Raw genomic sequence first — 15,588 nt, 5'->3', positions numbered from 1 at the left:
CGATGCAGGAAGCGTTGGGGGACGCGTTTCAAATGACCTGGTGCGGCCAGTTGCTTTACGCGTTTCCTCCCATACCCTTGATTCCTCGAGTATTGAGGAAGATTCGCCAAGACCGGGCTCTAGTAATCTTAATAGCTCCGGATTGGCCAAGGAGGGTGTGGTACTCCGACCTTCTCCAACTCTCAACGTGCCCGCCGCTCCGTCTCCCTTTCAGGGCAGACCTCCTCTCACAGTCGCAGGGGCAGGTTCTACACCCCAACCTCCAGAGTCTGCACCTACATGCCTGGAGATTGAACGGGGCAACCTGAGTTCCTTCTCTCTCCCGCCTGAGGTAGTGGATGTTATATTAGCGGCCAGGCGACACTCCACTAAATCTATCTACGCTAATAGGTGGTCTAAATTTGTTGCGTGGTGTGGAGAGAGGCAGATTGATCCTTTACATGCTCATCTATCGGACGTTTTGTCTTTTGCTCTATCTCTGGCGCAGAAAGGTTGTGCAGTGGCTACCATTAAAGGTTATTTATCGGCCTTGTCAGCCTTCATATGTCTTCCAGACCAACCATCTTTATTTAAATCCCCTATTGTTATCAGATTCTTGAAAGGTCTTCTAAATCAATATCCTCCAAAGCCATTCGTTATGCCGCAATGGGATTTGTCCTTAGTCCTGACTTTCCTTATGGGGTCCCCTTTTGAACCTATGCATTCTTGCCCCTTGAGGTATTTGGTTTTAAAAACAGTCTTCCTGATAGCTATAACATCAGCAAGGAGAGTGAGTGAGTTGCAGGCCTTATCAGTAAAACCCCCTTATACAACTTTTTATGGGGATAAGGTGGTGTTGAGGACCAAGGCTGCTTTCCTCCCGAAGGTTGTTTCACCCTTCCATTTGGCTCAGGCAATTACTTTGTCCACGTTCTATCCTCCGCCTCATCCTTCCAAAGAGGAAGAAAGACTGCACCGTCTGGACCCAAAGAGAGCGTTGAGCTTCTTTATCGATAGAACAAAGGATTTCAGGCTGGAGGATCAGCTGTTTATTGGATACGTGGGCAAGAGGAGAGGAAAGGCAGTCCACAAGAGAACACTATCCAGGTGGGTTGTTCTTTGCATTAAAATATGTTACTCTTTGGCAAAGAAGGATCCTCCTGAGGGCATTAGAGCTCATTCCACCAGAGCTAAGTCGGCCACTTCGGCCTTAGCCAGAGGTGTTCCTGTGGTCGACATCTGCAAGGCCGCAACTTGGTCGTCCCTTCACACTTTTGCAAAACATTACTGTTTAGATTCTGAGGTTAGAAGGGACGGCCATTTTGCACGGTCAGTGCTGCAGGATTTCTTGGTTTGACCATTTAGGCACCCACCTGGTACTGCTTTGGGACTCTATTCATGAGGTGAGGAATCCACAGGTAGTTGTATCCATCAGAAGAACGAGTTACTTACCTTCGGTAACGACTTTTCTGGTGGATACATTAGCTACCTGTGGATTCCTCACGGTCCCACCCGCCTCCCCGTTGCCTTTATGGTCTTGCCAAGTAATCCTTGAGTGCGCTCCTCTTGGTCTTTGAGGGTGCAATAGATGTATATATATAATATATTTATATATATATAGGTATATGTGTATATATATTTATGTATATACTTGGTGTGTGTATATATTTTAAAAGAGAGAGTTTTATATATATATATATATATATGTACATAAAAAGATTTACAGTTATTCATACAATGTGGTGTATTTTTACAATATAATGGATGTTGCTTTGTTCTTTCATTGCATTGCCTGGTTGTTCTCATGCACGTAAAAAATGATTGGTACTGACGTCCGCACGTCGTCGAGGACCTCTTATTGCCTGTATGACGTCAGACGGCGTCGCGTGCGAGACAGTGACGTCCTCGTCGACGTGCAGAGACTAGTAAGAAGATTTCCGTCGAATGCTGGCGCCATGGGAGTATTCATGAGGTGAGGAATCCACAGGTAGCTAATGTATCCACCAGAAAAGTCGTTACCGAAGGTAAGTAACTCGTTCATCTGGTGTCCTCAGAGCAGGTAATTCCTAATGTAGTTCACCAGGTTGTGACAGCAGACAACCAGGTGAGTTTCTATCCAGTGGCTCTTGTTTCCTTTAAATGAGGTGAGGTTCCGCAAAGGTAACTGGGCATTTGGTCATGCCTGTGGACTGTCTGTTAGGTAAGAGCTGGAGCACACTATCTGGAAAGAGGTGGAGCTCCAGTGCCACTTGGAGGTTTTAGGATTGCCTGAGTAGGAGTGCCGGATTACATGGTCCATGGTAGTCTGAAGGGAGCATCCAAGGGTCCTGGAGCTTTGAAAAATTGCACAGGTACGTGCCAAAAAGAGAAGAGGCGGGGGGCATGGGAAACCGGCTTGAGATAATCACACAGTCTAAGAGGAGACTGATCCTGAGGAGGACTCCCTGCAGCCTATAGCGAAGGTCACTGCTACCCCAGGAGACCTACCTAAACTACACTGATGGCAAACTAAAATATTCCTCTCCCATGCAGAGTGCTGCCAGGTGCAGAAATAGTGATTCACTCTTGAGAACCTATAACGACAGGCCGAGGCCGAGGCCTAGGCAAATGGAGACACCTCTGGTGATCACCTCATTTGTTGGGACCATGGTCTCCTGTATAGAGAGCCTAAGATCCATGAGCCTGGGGCAATCCATTTGTTGGTGGCCCCCCAGTTCTGCAGGGCCTTCTTTCTGGAGCTGCCTAATGATGTGCCCCTTGCAGGACATAAAGGGCAGGCCAAAACCATTACACTTACATTTGTCATACACCTCAATGGAACTCAGGTGAGAGTGACCACATATGCATTCTGTAGGCCCTGCACTACTTGCCCTGCCAGGGGGGGTCAGGAGTAAAGTTGAAGGCTCCCCTGCTCCCATACCATTCCCTTTGCAAGGATGGGCATCAAAATTGTGGGCTCTGGACTCCAAGAACGCCCTGGGAAACATGTTTATCCTGTTCTGGGTGGATGTCCAGTCCTCTCTCTATAGAGAGCACATTCACTTGAAATAGGGGGGCTACGACTCCTTCCACTTTTTGATGGATGGCCCACATCTGCCGAACTCTAAATAAGACCCTAGGTCTCTGAATCTGCACTAAAAGCCCATGTTAATTGTGTGAAGAGTTCAACTTGACAGCTGTACCTGAAGTTGGATTACTAAGTTGAAGAATCTGCCAGGAAAAGTCTTTCTGAAGTTAAGTACATTCTACTTTGCCTCACTGCACTGAGGGCCTACCTGCTCACTGTAGCATCTCGCTGAGTTTCCACCAATTCATTGTAGCAAAACTGTTAGTTGTGCTCCAAGTTTACTTTTGGGAAAGGTCACTCTCTAAGAGGGCAATTCTTTAAAAAATGTTTTGATGTAAAATGAAAAATACTATAAAGAATCCAGACCTACTTTCTAAAAGAAAAGACAAAAAAGAATCATTCAAAACACAAAATTGAAATGGAAACATAAAGTCATGGTTGAAGAAGTATAAAGTATGGTTCCTTAATGAGGGTTACACGGATATCAAGATTTTCTTTTTACTGCTGTAAACTTTGCCTCTGTTACGTTTAAAGAAGCTCAACCAGTGTCATCTCGGCCAGAAAATATTATTTGCACCTGTATTTGTGTGTCAATAAAAATGAAAAATGTAGAACTAACAAAATCTTACAAACACAGGTATAGTTTGTTGTTTACCTTGAGATGCTAAATATGTTGGTGGGAATACGTTTTGGTTTAACACAATAAGTAATAATGAAAAGTTTTTCAATAAAATAATGTACGATTAAAGATAACTCCATCAGGATAATGTTTTTAATATACTTAGCTTAGGAAAACTTGGAAGTTAAAATTTGATAGCTAAAAATATATATGTTTGTCAGAAGAAGGAACTGCAACAGAAATATTTTTTATTATGGGTCAAAAGAAAATGTATATAATATTGTTCTAAAATCAATCTATACGTTAATACTGTTAACAGAAGACATAAAGTGTGTGATTTATTAGCATACAAGTTATAGTAAAAAAAGAAACTAGATCTTAACAAATGCAAGTTTGTTGATATATCAAATACCATGTTTCTTCCAACGTGAAACTATTTATAGTGGAAACAACTTTTAAAGTTATGTTAAATTGAAAAAAATGAGAGAGAAAAACTCAATGTTTATTATTAAAAAGTGAAAACATTACATAAGGTTTTATGTGCTAAATAGAAAAATGTACAGAAAGTGTGATTAGCTTTTGCCTGCTTAGAGAAACATGACAAATGTGCATTGTGTTCTTCCCCTGTGAAATTCCTCCTCCAAGAAAAAATATTAGACAGTTCAAGAAAGAATTTAAGCTGGTAGGAAGGAAAGATGACCTTCAACAACCTACTTTTATTCCTTTTTCAACTTTTTTCATATTTAAGATATATTTTCCCATCTGCGTACTAATTCACCTGCCTTTCCTCTGGGCCATTAATACAAATATGAATTCATTTGTAATAGTTTATTATAATCAGGCATTGTTTTTTAAATAGGTTTCCATAAGTAACCAAGAACAATGGGAAGAAGTTCTGTCTTCCAGAGGGTTGATTGGTAAGTGAACTCTTATATTTTTAGTGAAGGTTACATGTGTCTATTGTTATTGAAGGTTTTATGCATAGAATATGAAATAGATCAAATTAAAATGCTAGCAGTCAACTTGCATGTCTAATATGTATGAAGCTATTGCTGTCTGCACATTTTTATCCATATATATTTTCATTGGTTTTTCTCACCAACTCTGTGATAACTAAATTCACCATACCTCTTATTGTGAAATATTAATATGGCTGATCTTCTACAGGTCCAGGAGTGTTCAGAGGTTGGTGCCTTGGGATGCCACATTTAAGCCTGGAACGAGCTAGTGGATGTGAATGATCCCTGGGGATGCCCTAACAAATGGGGTAAAGGTTTTAGGTACCAACCCTACCCCCTAACCCATGCCAGGCACGAATGTGGAATCTCCAGGCACCTAATTCAGAACTCTCCTGGACCACTGGAAGATCAGAAGAGAATTGAACCGAACCTGCTATTTGAGACCCGAGAAGAGCCTAGAAGACTGGATGTGCTGGGACACAACAAGTTGTAAAATGCATTTTCCTGCAAATGTCCAGATGACCAGTAGCAACTGGACCTAGACTGAACCCTCCTGTTTGCCTCTGCCTGCCATCCTGTGAGTCTCTAAGTTTCTCTTTTGAGGTCCGTGTAGCTTTGGAAGTGTATTCCTGTGGTGGATTGGGACTTAAAGGACTAAAGTCAGAAGGTAAAATCTTTTTGTCAAGGACGAACCTGGTTGCTGTATCTGACTTGCGCTCCATCGCGAAGAGTGTCAAATTGTACCTAGGTCCTGTTCTACTGTGTCATTGACGATCATTGGCTCTTTGTGCTTCTTGGCACTAGTTTCACTTAAAAATTTAAGAATTCACATCTCTGGTTCTCCTTTTTGTATGTTTGTCATTTTTGTGTAATTTTATTAGGTTTCGCCAGCAGAGTGCTTGTGCTATGCTTACGAAATCTATTGTATTAAAAAAACAAAAAACTTAAAGGGAGTTTAAAGCTCCCCCATTATTTACATCTACTTACCACTGGCTGATCCTATGTCACTCTATTGACAATTGTCTGGCTCCCACATGGGTCCCATTTGCTTGCTTCCTATTGATCAGCACATCTTTACTTACCATTGACTGGCTCCCATGTGGGTCTTGTTTCCTTGCTTCCAAACAATTGTTCTGTAGCTCCTTATCCTTCTGGTCTCCGGCTTCCTCCAGCTCTTGGTATTCTTTGTCAATGCGGTGGTGATTGGACCAAGCACTGCTTCCTGTGGCCAGTGTCGTTTCACTGGTCAGCAGGTACTCTTTTTTTTTTTTCATTTACTTTTGAACATGCACTGAGAGTGCATGTGTCTGCAGTCTCTTGCTTACACCATCCCTCCCCATCACCTTTCTTGCCCCCTCCCTGCCTGGATACAGTACAGCTGTGTTTACCTTTCTCATACAGAGGGATTCGAAAATATAATTTTTGAAAATCTAGTTTTCTTCTTTGCTACCAGTTAGACTTTATTTTCACTTTCGGGCTACAGTGAGCAGCACTTGACTCTGGTGTTGCTACTTATTAGTGCCGTCTCAGAAGTAATGTGCATTGGCAAGATGACTGGTTTAGGGAAATTAATTAAAACAAGAGTTGGCAAGGAAAGACATGCCATGAATTGCCCACTGCTCTCGATGGACATGTCTCAGTGGCCAGGAATATATAAATATATTTTTTAAAGCCTTTATTTTTGGATTTAATGTATACAAAAACAAACACAACACACAGTGCAAGTTAAAGAGTGCAAGTACCAAATCATCCATCTTAGTTGATTTACAGCAAGGATCTTCACAAAGTGGATAACATCACACATACCAAGTCAGTGAATGAAACATGAATATGCATAACCCCAACCTCACTTGGTAATGACATCTCTCCCATACAATAGTGCTTTGTATACTTTCATGTCTTCAGGCCTCCCGGGTCTGGTTCCATGTCTGAGTCTCTGTGCTCATTAAGAGTCCAACATTTCCCACCAGGCTGGCAAGTCCTCCGCACCCCTTTGGTCAGTGCAAGAGAGTCGCAAGTGTTGTTCCTCCGCCACGCCCCACTCAAGAACATTCTTGCCCCATAAGGCCCAACTCATAGCCCAAGATCCCATCCGCCCAGTAGCTATTCTACACATAGCAAAAAGCAGCGTTATCTGCAGGAGCTTATATGAAATATTGTGTCTTCTGGGCTTCACTTCCATGACCAGTAGGCATTCCCCAGGTGTCACGGGGATGACGATTCCTGCAACACTCTTAATTCGGGGCACAACTTCCTCCCAGAAGTCACCTGCCCCTGCACACTGCCATGCCAGATGTAAGCACATGACACCCTCTTCCCCACAATGTGCACACTGCCCCGTCCTGTTGTGGTCAATACTATTCAGTCGGGATGGTGTTTTGTAAGTGCAGTGTAGGTAATTGAAGTGTAACACTTTCAATCTGTTATTGGGGGATACAGTTTTCACCAAGTTGCATGCATGTCCCCAGTCCTCAATGGGTTTCCCCAGATCAGTCTCCCATACTGTCCTCACTTTGAGATATCCCTTTGTCATATCTTCATAGAGTGCCTTGTAGAATAGAGTGATGAGGTGTCTACACTCCTCCCATCTGAGGAACCCCCTCCACCCCCAGTGTCTGAGAGGTTGATGGGGCTGTCGGATGCGTGCACCATATATCCTATGCAGAGTTTTCTAATTTGCCATACTGCAGGTAATGGCCCTGCCCTACATTAAATATGTCCTGTGCCTCCTGGTAAGTTATGAAGACCTCTCCGAGATACAGGTAGCCTGCTAAGAGGCATCCGCTCTCCCTCCACCTTTCCATGGATATGTCGAGATCGAAGGAGCCAAAGGGTTCAAGATCCCATATGTGTAATTCCTTGTCAAAGGGTCCCTACGTAGTACCTTTTTTTCACCACCGTTTCCCAGATCTGGGAAGTGTGACTCGCAAATAGGGCATTGGATTATCCACCGACCCCTTCTTATTAGTAAGTGTAGTAGCGCGTCATCCCCTATCATGCCCTGCAGGAGCTTTTTTTCCCAGTTGGAGAATTTCCTACATTTAGGTATGTAGCTGGGCTTTTAACAACACCCACAACACACCCATCACTAACACTTGTTCCTGGGCTTGCCCTTCAAAAATACTTTGACATTGATAAATGGTTTACGTTTGTCCCTCACTGGGGAGGTTTTGTTACCTCCTTGGCCATCACCTCTGTTACATAGCTAATTTCACTTTTGCCGAAAAATTTGACTGCGAGGGAACTTCTTTTTCCTTTTGTGTGTCTCTTCACGCTGATGCTCATGGCGGCCATGGCGCTTTGTATCGGCTTGCTTGTGTGAAACTGTTTTACTTTTAATTTTCGATTTATGTGGCAAGAAAAGTCCGGTTAGGAGTTCACAACGCTAATAGCTCTAACTCTAGCAAATGCGAGACCCGTTGCATTGTAAATGCTTGTTATTATTATTAGTTTTTGCCCGTACTCTCCCTCCACCACCGGGTTTCTTTTGTATTTCTGCTTCACTGCAAACTAAGCGCTCATCTTTCAGGAAAAATGCCATTAAAACTGCCCTCCCTCCGATCCCGGAAATGGCAATTTAAACCAGCTTCCCCCGAACAGCGTTACTACAATGGTCGCATACTTGTCACGCAAACTGATTGAATGTTTTTCCATGGACTTGAAGTAGCTTCTCGCCTAAACCAAGCATTTGTTCTGTGTACTTTTGTCTGCAAGCTACTAAATAAGCCCTAATCACACTAGCGACATTTCATGCTAAATAAAGACCCTGTAAGCAGTTAGATCCATTTAATGTCCCTTTTAAATGTTTCCGTGGCTCTGTGCTGTGATTTTCGGAGACACGATAATGCTATGTAGTGGTTACTCCACATTTGTCGACTGGAGGCATCTAAAAATGTCCTTGTGCAAACATGAAAAGTGACAAGCTTTCAGCCGCCATCTACCCTTTCTGATTGCTCCTTATATAATAATGTGATGAATTGGTCTACTTTTTTGTGGAAAAAGTGCCTCACATTCAAGGCTACTTTACTTCTGTAATTACTCCAGACAGTTCTCTGGATTCTACTAGAGCAAATACAGTCTGGAATATATCAGGATACCATCAGAGGCAGGCCAGATGAGATTCCCCTATTAGCCCTGCTCCATTCTCTGAATATCTTTGCACCTCTGGACCTCATGACATTCACAGGGTTCCTCAATGTTATTAAATCATGTTCCCCTTTAGACCCGTTTCCTCCCTCATTTCTGGGTAATTTGGGCCCACAAGTTTTAGAATGTCTAGCACAGCATCTGAATGTTTCTACTGGAAGGATATGTTCCCACGGTCGTTGCTAAAAAAGCCAAACTTAAACACCTCCAACTGTTCGAATTACAGACCTCCTGCTCTTCTCCCAATATTGACTAAGATCCTGGAAAAACATGTAAATTAACAGATCACAATGTTTATTGCTGCAAAGGGCCTCTTCTACCTGGCCCAACCAGGCTTTAGAGCAGGCCACAGTACAAAGGCAGCCTTACTTGGCATCCCAGAAAACCTTAAGTCTCAGTTAGACAAAGGTGGCACCGTGGCTTTGATTTTTTTGGACCTAAGTGCTGTGGTAGCAGCCTTGCCCCTGGTGGAATGAGCCCTCAAGTCCACAGGAGGCTGCTTCTTGGGCACTGCGTATAAAAGAAGGGTGTTTACCCTAATAACCCTACTATACCTGGGTAGACTAGGACGTAATGCAAAAATGTGGTACAATAGTAGGAAAAAATGTAATCACCAGTACATCAATGAAACTCTAAATAAATCACTGGAAGAACAATTAATTTCTACATTTCATGTAATGATATTTAATTGAACAATAAAATAGCCGGAATCAAACATATTAGACATGTCACAATATTTCTAGACAAAAATTACATATCGTACTAATCATATAAGACAAAACATAGTTATACATAAACCAACACAAACAATCAACCGTTTCAATTCACCAAGATTGTACTCCAATCATCCTTTTACTCTCACAAAATGTGGTTAAAACTATGCTTTGTATGTTAATCCATATGAGAGATAGTTGTATTGTGGTCACATCAAAACAATTAATATTGTTTATTCTTTTTAAAAAGATGTGTACCATAGACATTCCTTATACGTATTATTTAATATTTCAAGCAACCTCTCCCAAAGAGGCTAAGGTCGACGAGTTTCGGTGTCCACGAGATAATGCGTTACCAAAGGTAAATAACTTGAACAACAGGCAGTGCAAGCCACAACTGTTAACCATTGAACATACACAGCAACATCTGTGAAAGAAAGCTGAAGCCAACACTTACTCTACTTTGTAAAGGTGAGTTTTACCACTTCAGTACTGTAGCAGCAGACCACCTTCTGCATTCTTTGTAAAGGGAGCCTCCAAGGGATTCGAAGTGGAGTTAGATCCTATGTCTTTCCTGGTATATACGACGGTAAAGTAAACATGTCTCTAGGTGCAATATTTTGCAGCTACCTGACAGTCTACTCCAAACTATGCTAACTTTCTACAGCATGCACCTTCCCATCTACTGCAGACACCATGCAAGCTACAAAAACGTAAATCCGTTTTCAAATTAAATAATCTTAAATATATTTCAGGACTACTTTTAGGGGTTTGGTTGCATATTTTCATACGTTAGTAAGGGACTATACTACAAACATTTCTCAGACAAACTATTATTTCTACTAGATTACTTGAACAAGTCATACATCTTAGTCATGTGAGTTGACAAGAAACTGCAAAGCAACGGTTCACTCCAGTTTGTTACGGCAGATCACACCACTTCAGTACTGTAGTAACAGAAGCCTTTTCACATTCTCAGTAAACTGTATCCAAGGAGTTCCACATGGATTCAGCTGCAGTTTCTTACTCCGTACACAAGAGAAGAAAGTAAAGATGTCTTAAGATGGAACATTTTGTAGCTGCCTGACACCCAAGTTGAAACTGTAATAACTTTCTACAACACTTACTTTCCCGCCCGTAACCCTGTGCTGAGGTGTTCTGTTTAAGAACTTTGAGACACCTATGTTTTGAACGGGTGAGCAACTTCATTTTAGTCTTGATTCTCTTTTGTCACATACTGTAATTATCACACAAACCATAAAAGCTTAAACCTCAACAGCTTTTGTAAAACAGTAATTTTCTTTAGTTTTAGGGCCACATTTACAGTTTAGTTGTCATGTATTCACGGGTCAGTAAGGGACTATGGCCCTCATTACAACCCCGCCGGTCCCTCCAGTATACCGCCAGTCTTCAGCCGGGCGGTTATAATCCCCAACCGCCAGCCTGTCCATGGCGGTAAACACCGCCATGGAAAGGCTGGCGGTAAGGGGGACTCGGGGTGCCCCTGTGGGCCCCTGCACTGCCCATGCACTTGGCCCGAATTACGGGCAATGAAATGCGCGATGGGTGCTGCTGCACCCACTGCACATCAACATTGCCGCCGGCCCTATTACGAGCCAGCTTCAATGCTGATGTGACTTTTCCGCTGGCCCAGCAGAAATGTCATAATAGGGGGCCAAACATACTGCCAGCACTGGCGGTATATTGACTCCCGCGGCTTTGGCGGTCTTTTTACAAGACCGCCGAAGTCGTAATGAGGGCCTATATCTCAAACGTTTCTCAGACTTAAACTACTGTTTCTGCTTGTTCATATGAAGTACTTGTACTCCTTACTCATGTTGGGTGGATGAGTAAACTGCAAAGCAACTATTCGCTCCACTTTCTTAAGGCAATTCTCACCATTTTGATAGGCCTAGTGTCTGTGCCCTTTTCACACTCTTTCTGAAGGGTGTTCCTAAATAGCTCTGTGTGGATTGACGTCAACTTTCTGTTTGGAAGCAGGGTCAATTTCATTTTTAGTCTAGATCCTCTTCTCTCACCTGCTGCGGCCATCTCACAAACCACAAGAACTTAAGTCTCTACAGCTATGTGCACATTAAATATTTTCTGTAGTTTTCTCGACTAATTTCAGACTTAATTCACATATTTTCATGAGCTACTAATGGACTATCCCACATAGTTTTCTCCGAACTAAGCATTGTTACTTATTTGGGTGTAATAGTTTTATAACGTACTCACTTTAAGTGGATCGGTGATTTGTAAATAAACAGTTCATTCTGCTTTGTACACCCGAATCTCATTAATTCAGTAGCTGTAGCAACATACACTTTTGCACTCTTTTTGAAGGGTGTTTCAAAAGACTTTTACATGAGTGTAGTCAAATTTATTTCCCAGGATGTAAGAGAGGAAGTTAAAGAACTGTGTAGATGGAATATTCTCCAGCTGTCTGGCACCAAACTCCAAAACATGCTAGCTTTGTATAATGAGCACTTTCTCTCCTTCATCCCTGTACTGATCTGCTCTATTCTATTCTGAGGTTAAGAGTTTCTTCATTTTTAAATTAGATTTGATTAGATTAGATTTTCTTCTCTGACCTACTGCAATCAGCACACAAACAGCCACAAGATATTGGGGCTCTACAGCTTCTAAACATTAAATAATTTTCTATAGTTTGGTTCTAATGTCAAACTTCAGTACGCATGATTTCAAGAGTTGGTAACTGACTATTTCAAATACTTTTCTCAGAGTTAAAAAAACTGTTTCTACTTGTTGAGAAGCTAACTTACATGCAATGACTGGATGAGTAAGGTGCAAAGTAACTGTTTACACCACTTTGAAAAGGCGAATCTCACCACTTTAGTACAATAACAGCAGACCGCTTTTCGCATTCTTTATACCGGGGTATTTTTAATGGGCTCCATGTGGATTTAGCACCAGCTTCTTTCCCTGCATGTATGAGAGGAACTAAATATGTCTTTAGATGCAATATTTAGCTGCTGCCTGACACTCAAATCCAAACCATGCTAATTTTGCACAAAGCACTATTTCCCACATTCTCTTATGTTGCCCTCCTGTGTTTCATTATAACTTTCTAAAGGGATGTTCTAGGAATGAGTGGTCACTTTTTTTAAGTTCACTCTGAAATTTTCTTCTTTACACTATTCATCGCACATAATACAAAAAGTTAAATCATTAGCCCTGATTAGAGATTAAATAAATGTTATTGTTTTGGCCTACTCGCAAGCTTAATTTCGCATATTTTCACTATATATTAACAAATTATTCCATATAGTTTTCTCTGGATTACAGGGCTTGTTCTACATATTCAGATGTCCAACTTGAAAAGCACAGTCATGTCCAGTGCACATCTATAGTGCAAAGTGTGCTTTCTGTGCTATTTCAAAGTGCAAATGTCATTCCTTGATAGGCCTAAATTAAGCCTACTTTTTTACAGCTTGTAAACTTTGTTTCCTGTGGGCTACACGTGCATTCAGTTCAAATTCCTTTGTCAGAATGTAGGAAAGTAAACATTTCTCCAGATGGAATGTTTTGCAACTCTCTTGCCCCAGTCTAAACTATATTCCCTTTGTAAAATGTGCATTTATCCACCTCAAACCATCTGTTAGCATGCACTGTATCATTGCCTAATTTCAGCTTTTTAAACAGACAAATCCCTGTAAACCTACCTCCCTGTTCGTATCTACATTAAACAAGGACCCTACCATTAACAATAAAAACTGTTGCATTTTTTGTGTCCTGTCAAAGAAGCACTATATTATACCATATTCACCATATAGTGCTGCTCCACACCTCAGTAGGTGGCTTATAACTTGAAAAAATAATTTCAGGTAGCTGTACAGTAGTGTTTTGTTGGATTATTCTGTTCTTTTTTCCTCTCTTTTGTTATATTTTCACTACCTTTACCCATTTTTCCACTCATTCCACAACCTTCATTTTATTTTCCAACTTTAGTTATCGGTATATGTAATTGAATAAATCTTTACATTACAATTCAGTGCATGTTGAACTAAAAATAATATTTCACATTCAACCAATAATAAACCCTCCTTTCCCTATTGTTGTACATCAGTCTGCTAGCTAGACAATTGAAGTAGAGTTGCAATTAATTTTTCTTATCCAAAAGGGACACAGTTAATTGCCTATTATTGGCCTAAGAGACTACATGTGCCATTTATATGTTGAATAGTTTAGGCCTAAGAGCTGATCCTTGAGAAACGTCATACAGTAGATCTGTGGTGGCAGACTAAAAAGGAGGTATAGAAACCTTTTGGAAATGTTCTTATAGAATCTATCTTTCCAGTGACATTGGCATTTTTTGCTTATTGCCTCTATCATCTTCAGGGCAAAGGCATTTCAATCACTTCCCAAAACGTTCTAAGGTGTTCTTGTTGCATCTTTGCTATGTCTTGTTAACATTTTGCAATTTTACCCAAGACACTGTCTGCCTACCAGTCATCTGACGGAGTCCTTTATGAATATGCTTCGACTCATGAGACTGTTGATGGAAAATCTATCCTCTGTTGTACCTAGCATTCTTGGTATGGTATTCCCCTAAACATTTTACCTTCACTTCCTGATCCTGGCCGAACTTCATTTTGCTGGCTTTAAGAAGGACTCTGTGTACTTTATCCATTTAACCAGTGCTGAAGTGCTTGTGCTCTCACTCATGGTACAATTGGACTCCGCCGAACTGGCACATTTAATTTACTGTGTAAGTCTGTAGAAAATGGTACTACATGTACCCAGGGCCTGTAAATTAAATGCTTCTAGCGTTCAGCAGCACTCACTGTGTTACCTACTAACGTAGCCTTTTAAAAATATGTCTCAAGCCTGCCACTGCAGCCTGTAGTGCAGTTTTAAATTGCTATTTCGGATGGCAGGATATTTTTTTTTACAGGCACACAAAAGGTGAATCTGTCACACTAGATGGGTCACAAACCAGAGTCTCTTGATCCAATTAAAAAAATCTTGATTTTAAGGATGAAAACCCTCACCCACTTAATAGGATTCCTCCTCACACCACTTCCCAATGGTCAGTAGTGAGGGCTACAACTCCCAGTAAGGGAGGATCTCTTAAGGAGTTTTGCTTTCAGCTATGCCCTATTTGAGCTGGGAGTGGCACAGTGTAATGTAATCAGTGTGAAGGTTAAAAATACCTCTTGGCGAATAAGTAAAAACTTTATTGAGTCTCCCCAAGAAGTATATTAAAAAAAATAGTAAGGGTGATAGGACTTCAGTGCAGTAGTGAAAAAGGGGTCAACATGTTTCTGCCAATCTCAAAACCCTGCTATGAGGTGTATGGCATCAATCAGACCCATAAGTCAGTGACAATAGAAAACATCAGTAGTGAAAATGGTCAATCATACATCCACTACACCACCTTGAATGTGGATGTGTTCACCATTGTCATCACATAAAAGAAAAAATCAAGTAACACGAGACAAACATGAGATTTCAATAAAGCTTCAATATAGGTTCATTTCCATGACAAGAGCTTGCATGTGCGTACCACAACAGAGTGATTGTTCATGCTCATCATGCGCATTGTATTCTCTTACAAACAATATAGGGGAAAGAGTTAACCACAGTAATCACAGCAGTATATCAAGAGTGTGTGTATGTTCTCGCCCGCAAACTCGAGTTTCAGGTCTTAAAGCACAATCATTCAGACAGCATGATCCTGGGCTAAAATAGTGATTAAGGTGAGCCTCGTATTGAAAACATTAAAGACACAAACAACCTCCTTCCCCATCACATTTCATATCAGTCAGGACACATGGTCAATGTGTGCACCCAGATGGGTTTATATAATCAGATATTTATGAAAATATAATCTCCAAAACCAACTCTTTTCATTTTGTTGATAGAGGTTTAAATTTAAAAAGTATGTTACGCTTTATTAGCATGCACCTCAATCACCACAAAATCTAATAAGTGCTCTCATAGTTGTTCCACAGTGCTCGGTGTCAGTCAAAATGACAATCCAATAACTCATTAATTTATTAATGTAATCATCCTAGAAAATCTATTAATCAACTCATTGAAAACAGTATTTTATGAAACTGCTTCAGTCAAGTAATTCAA

The 15,588-nt window shown here is 41.1% G+C and overlaps 1 protein-coding gene across 7 annotated transcripts in view; it reads left to right on the top strand.

Moving 5' to 3' along the window:
- Positions 1–15,588, top strand: part of NME9 (NME/NM23 family member 9) — a 466,976-nt gene that overhangs the window by 41,768 nt on the left and 409,620 nt on the right. For all 7 annotated transcript variants that reach the window (XM_069225744.1, XM_069225746.1, XM_069225745.1 and 4 more), the window contains one exon: positions 4,525–4,582. In XM_069225744.1, coding sequence (XP_069081845.1) covers positions 4,525–4,582 — 58 coding nt within the window. The remainder of the gene's footprint in view (positions 1–4,524; positions 4,583–15,588) is intronic.

This window comes from Pleurodeles waltl, chromosome 3_1 (assembly GCF_031143425.1).
Source record: "Pleurodeles waltl isolate 20211129_DDA chromosome 3_1, aPleWal1.hap1.20221129, whole genome shotgun sequence".
Lineage (NCBI taxonomy): Eukaryota > Metazoa > Chordata > Amphibia > Caudata > Salamandridae > Pleurodeles > Pleurodeles waltl.
The sequence above is the reverse complement of the archived record's forward strand: the minus strand, read 5'-3'. Positions and strand labels throughout refer to the sequence as shown.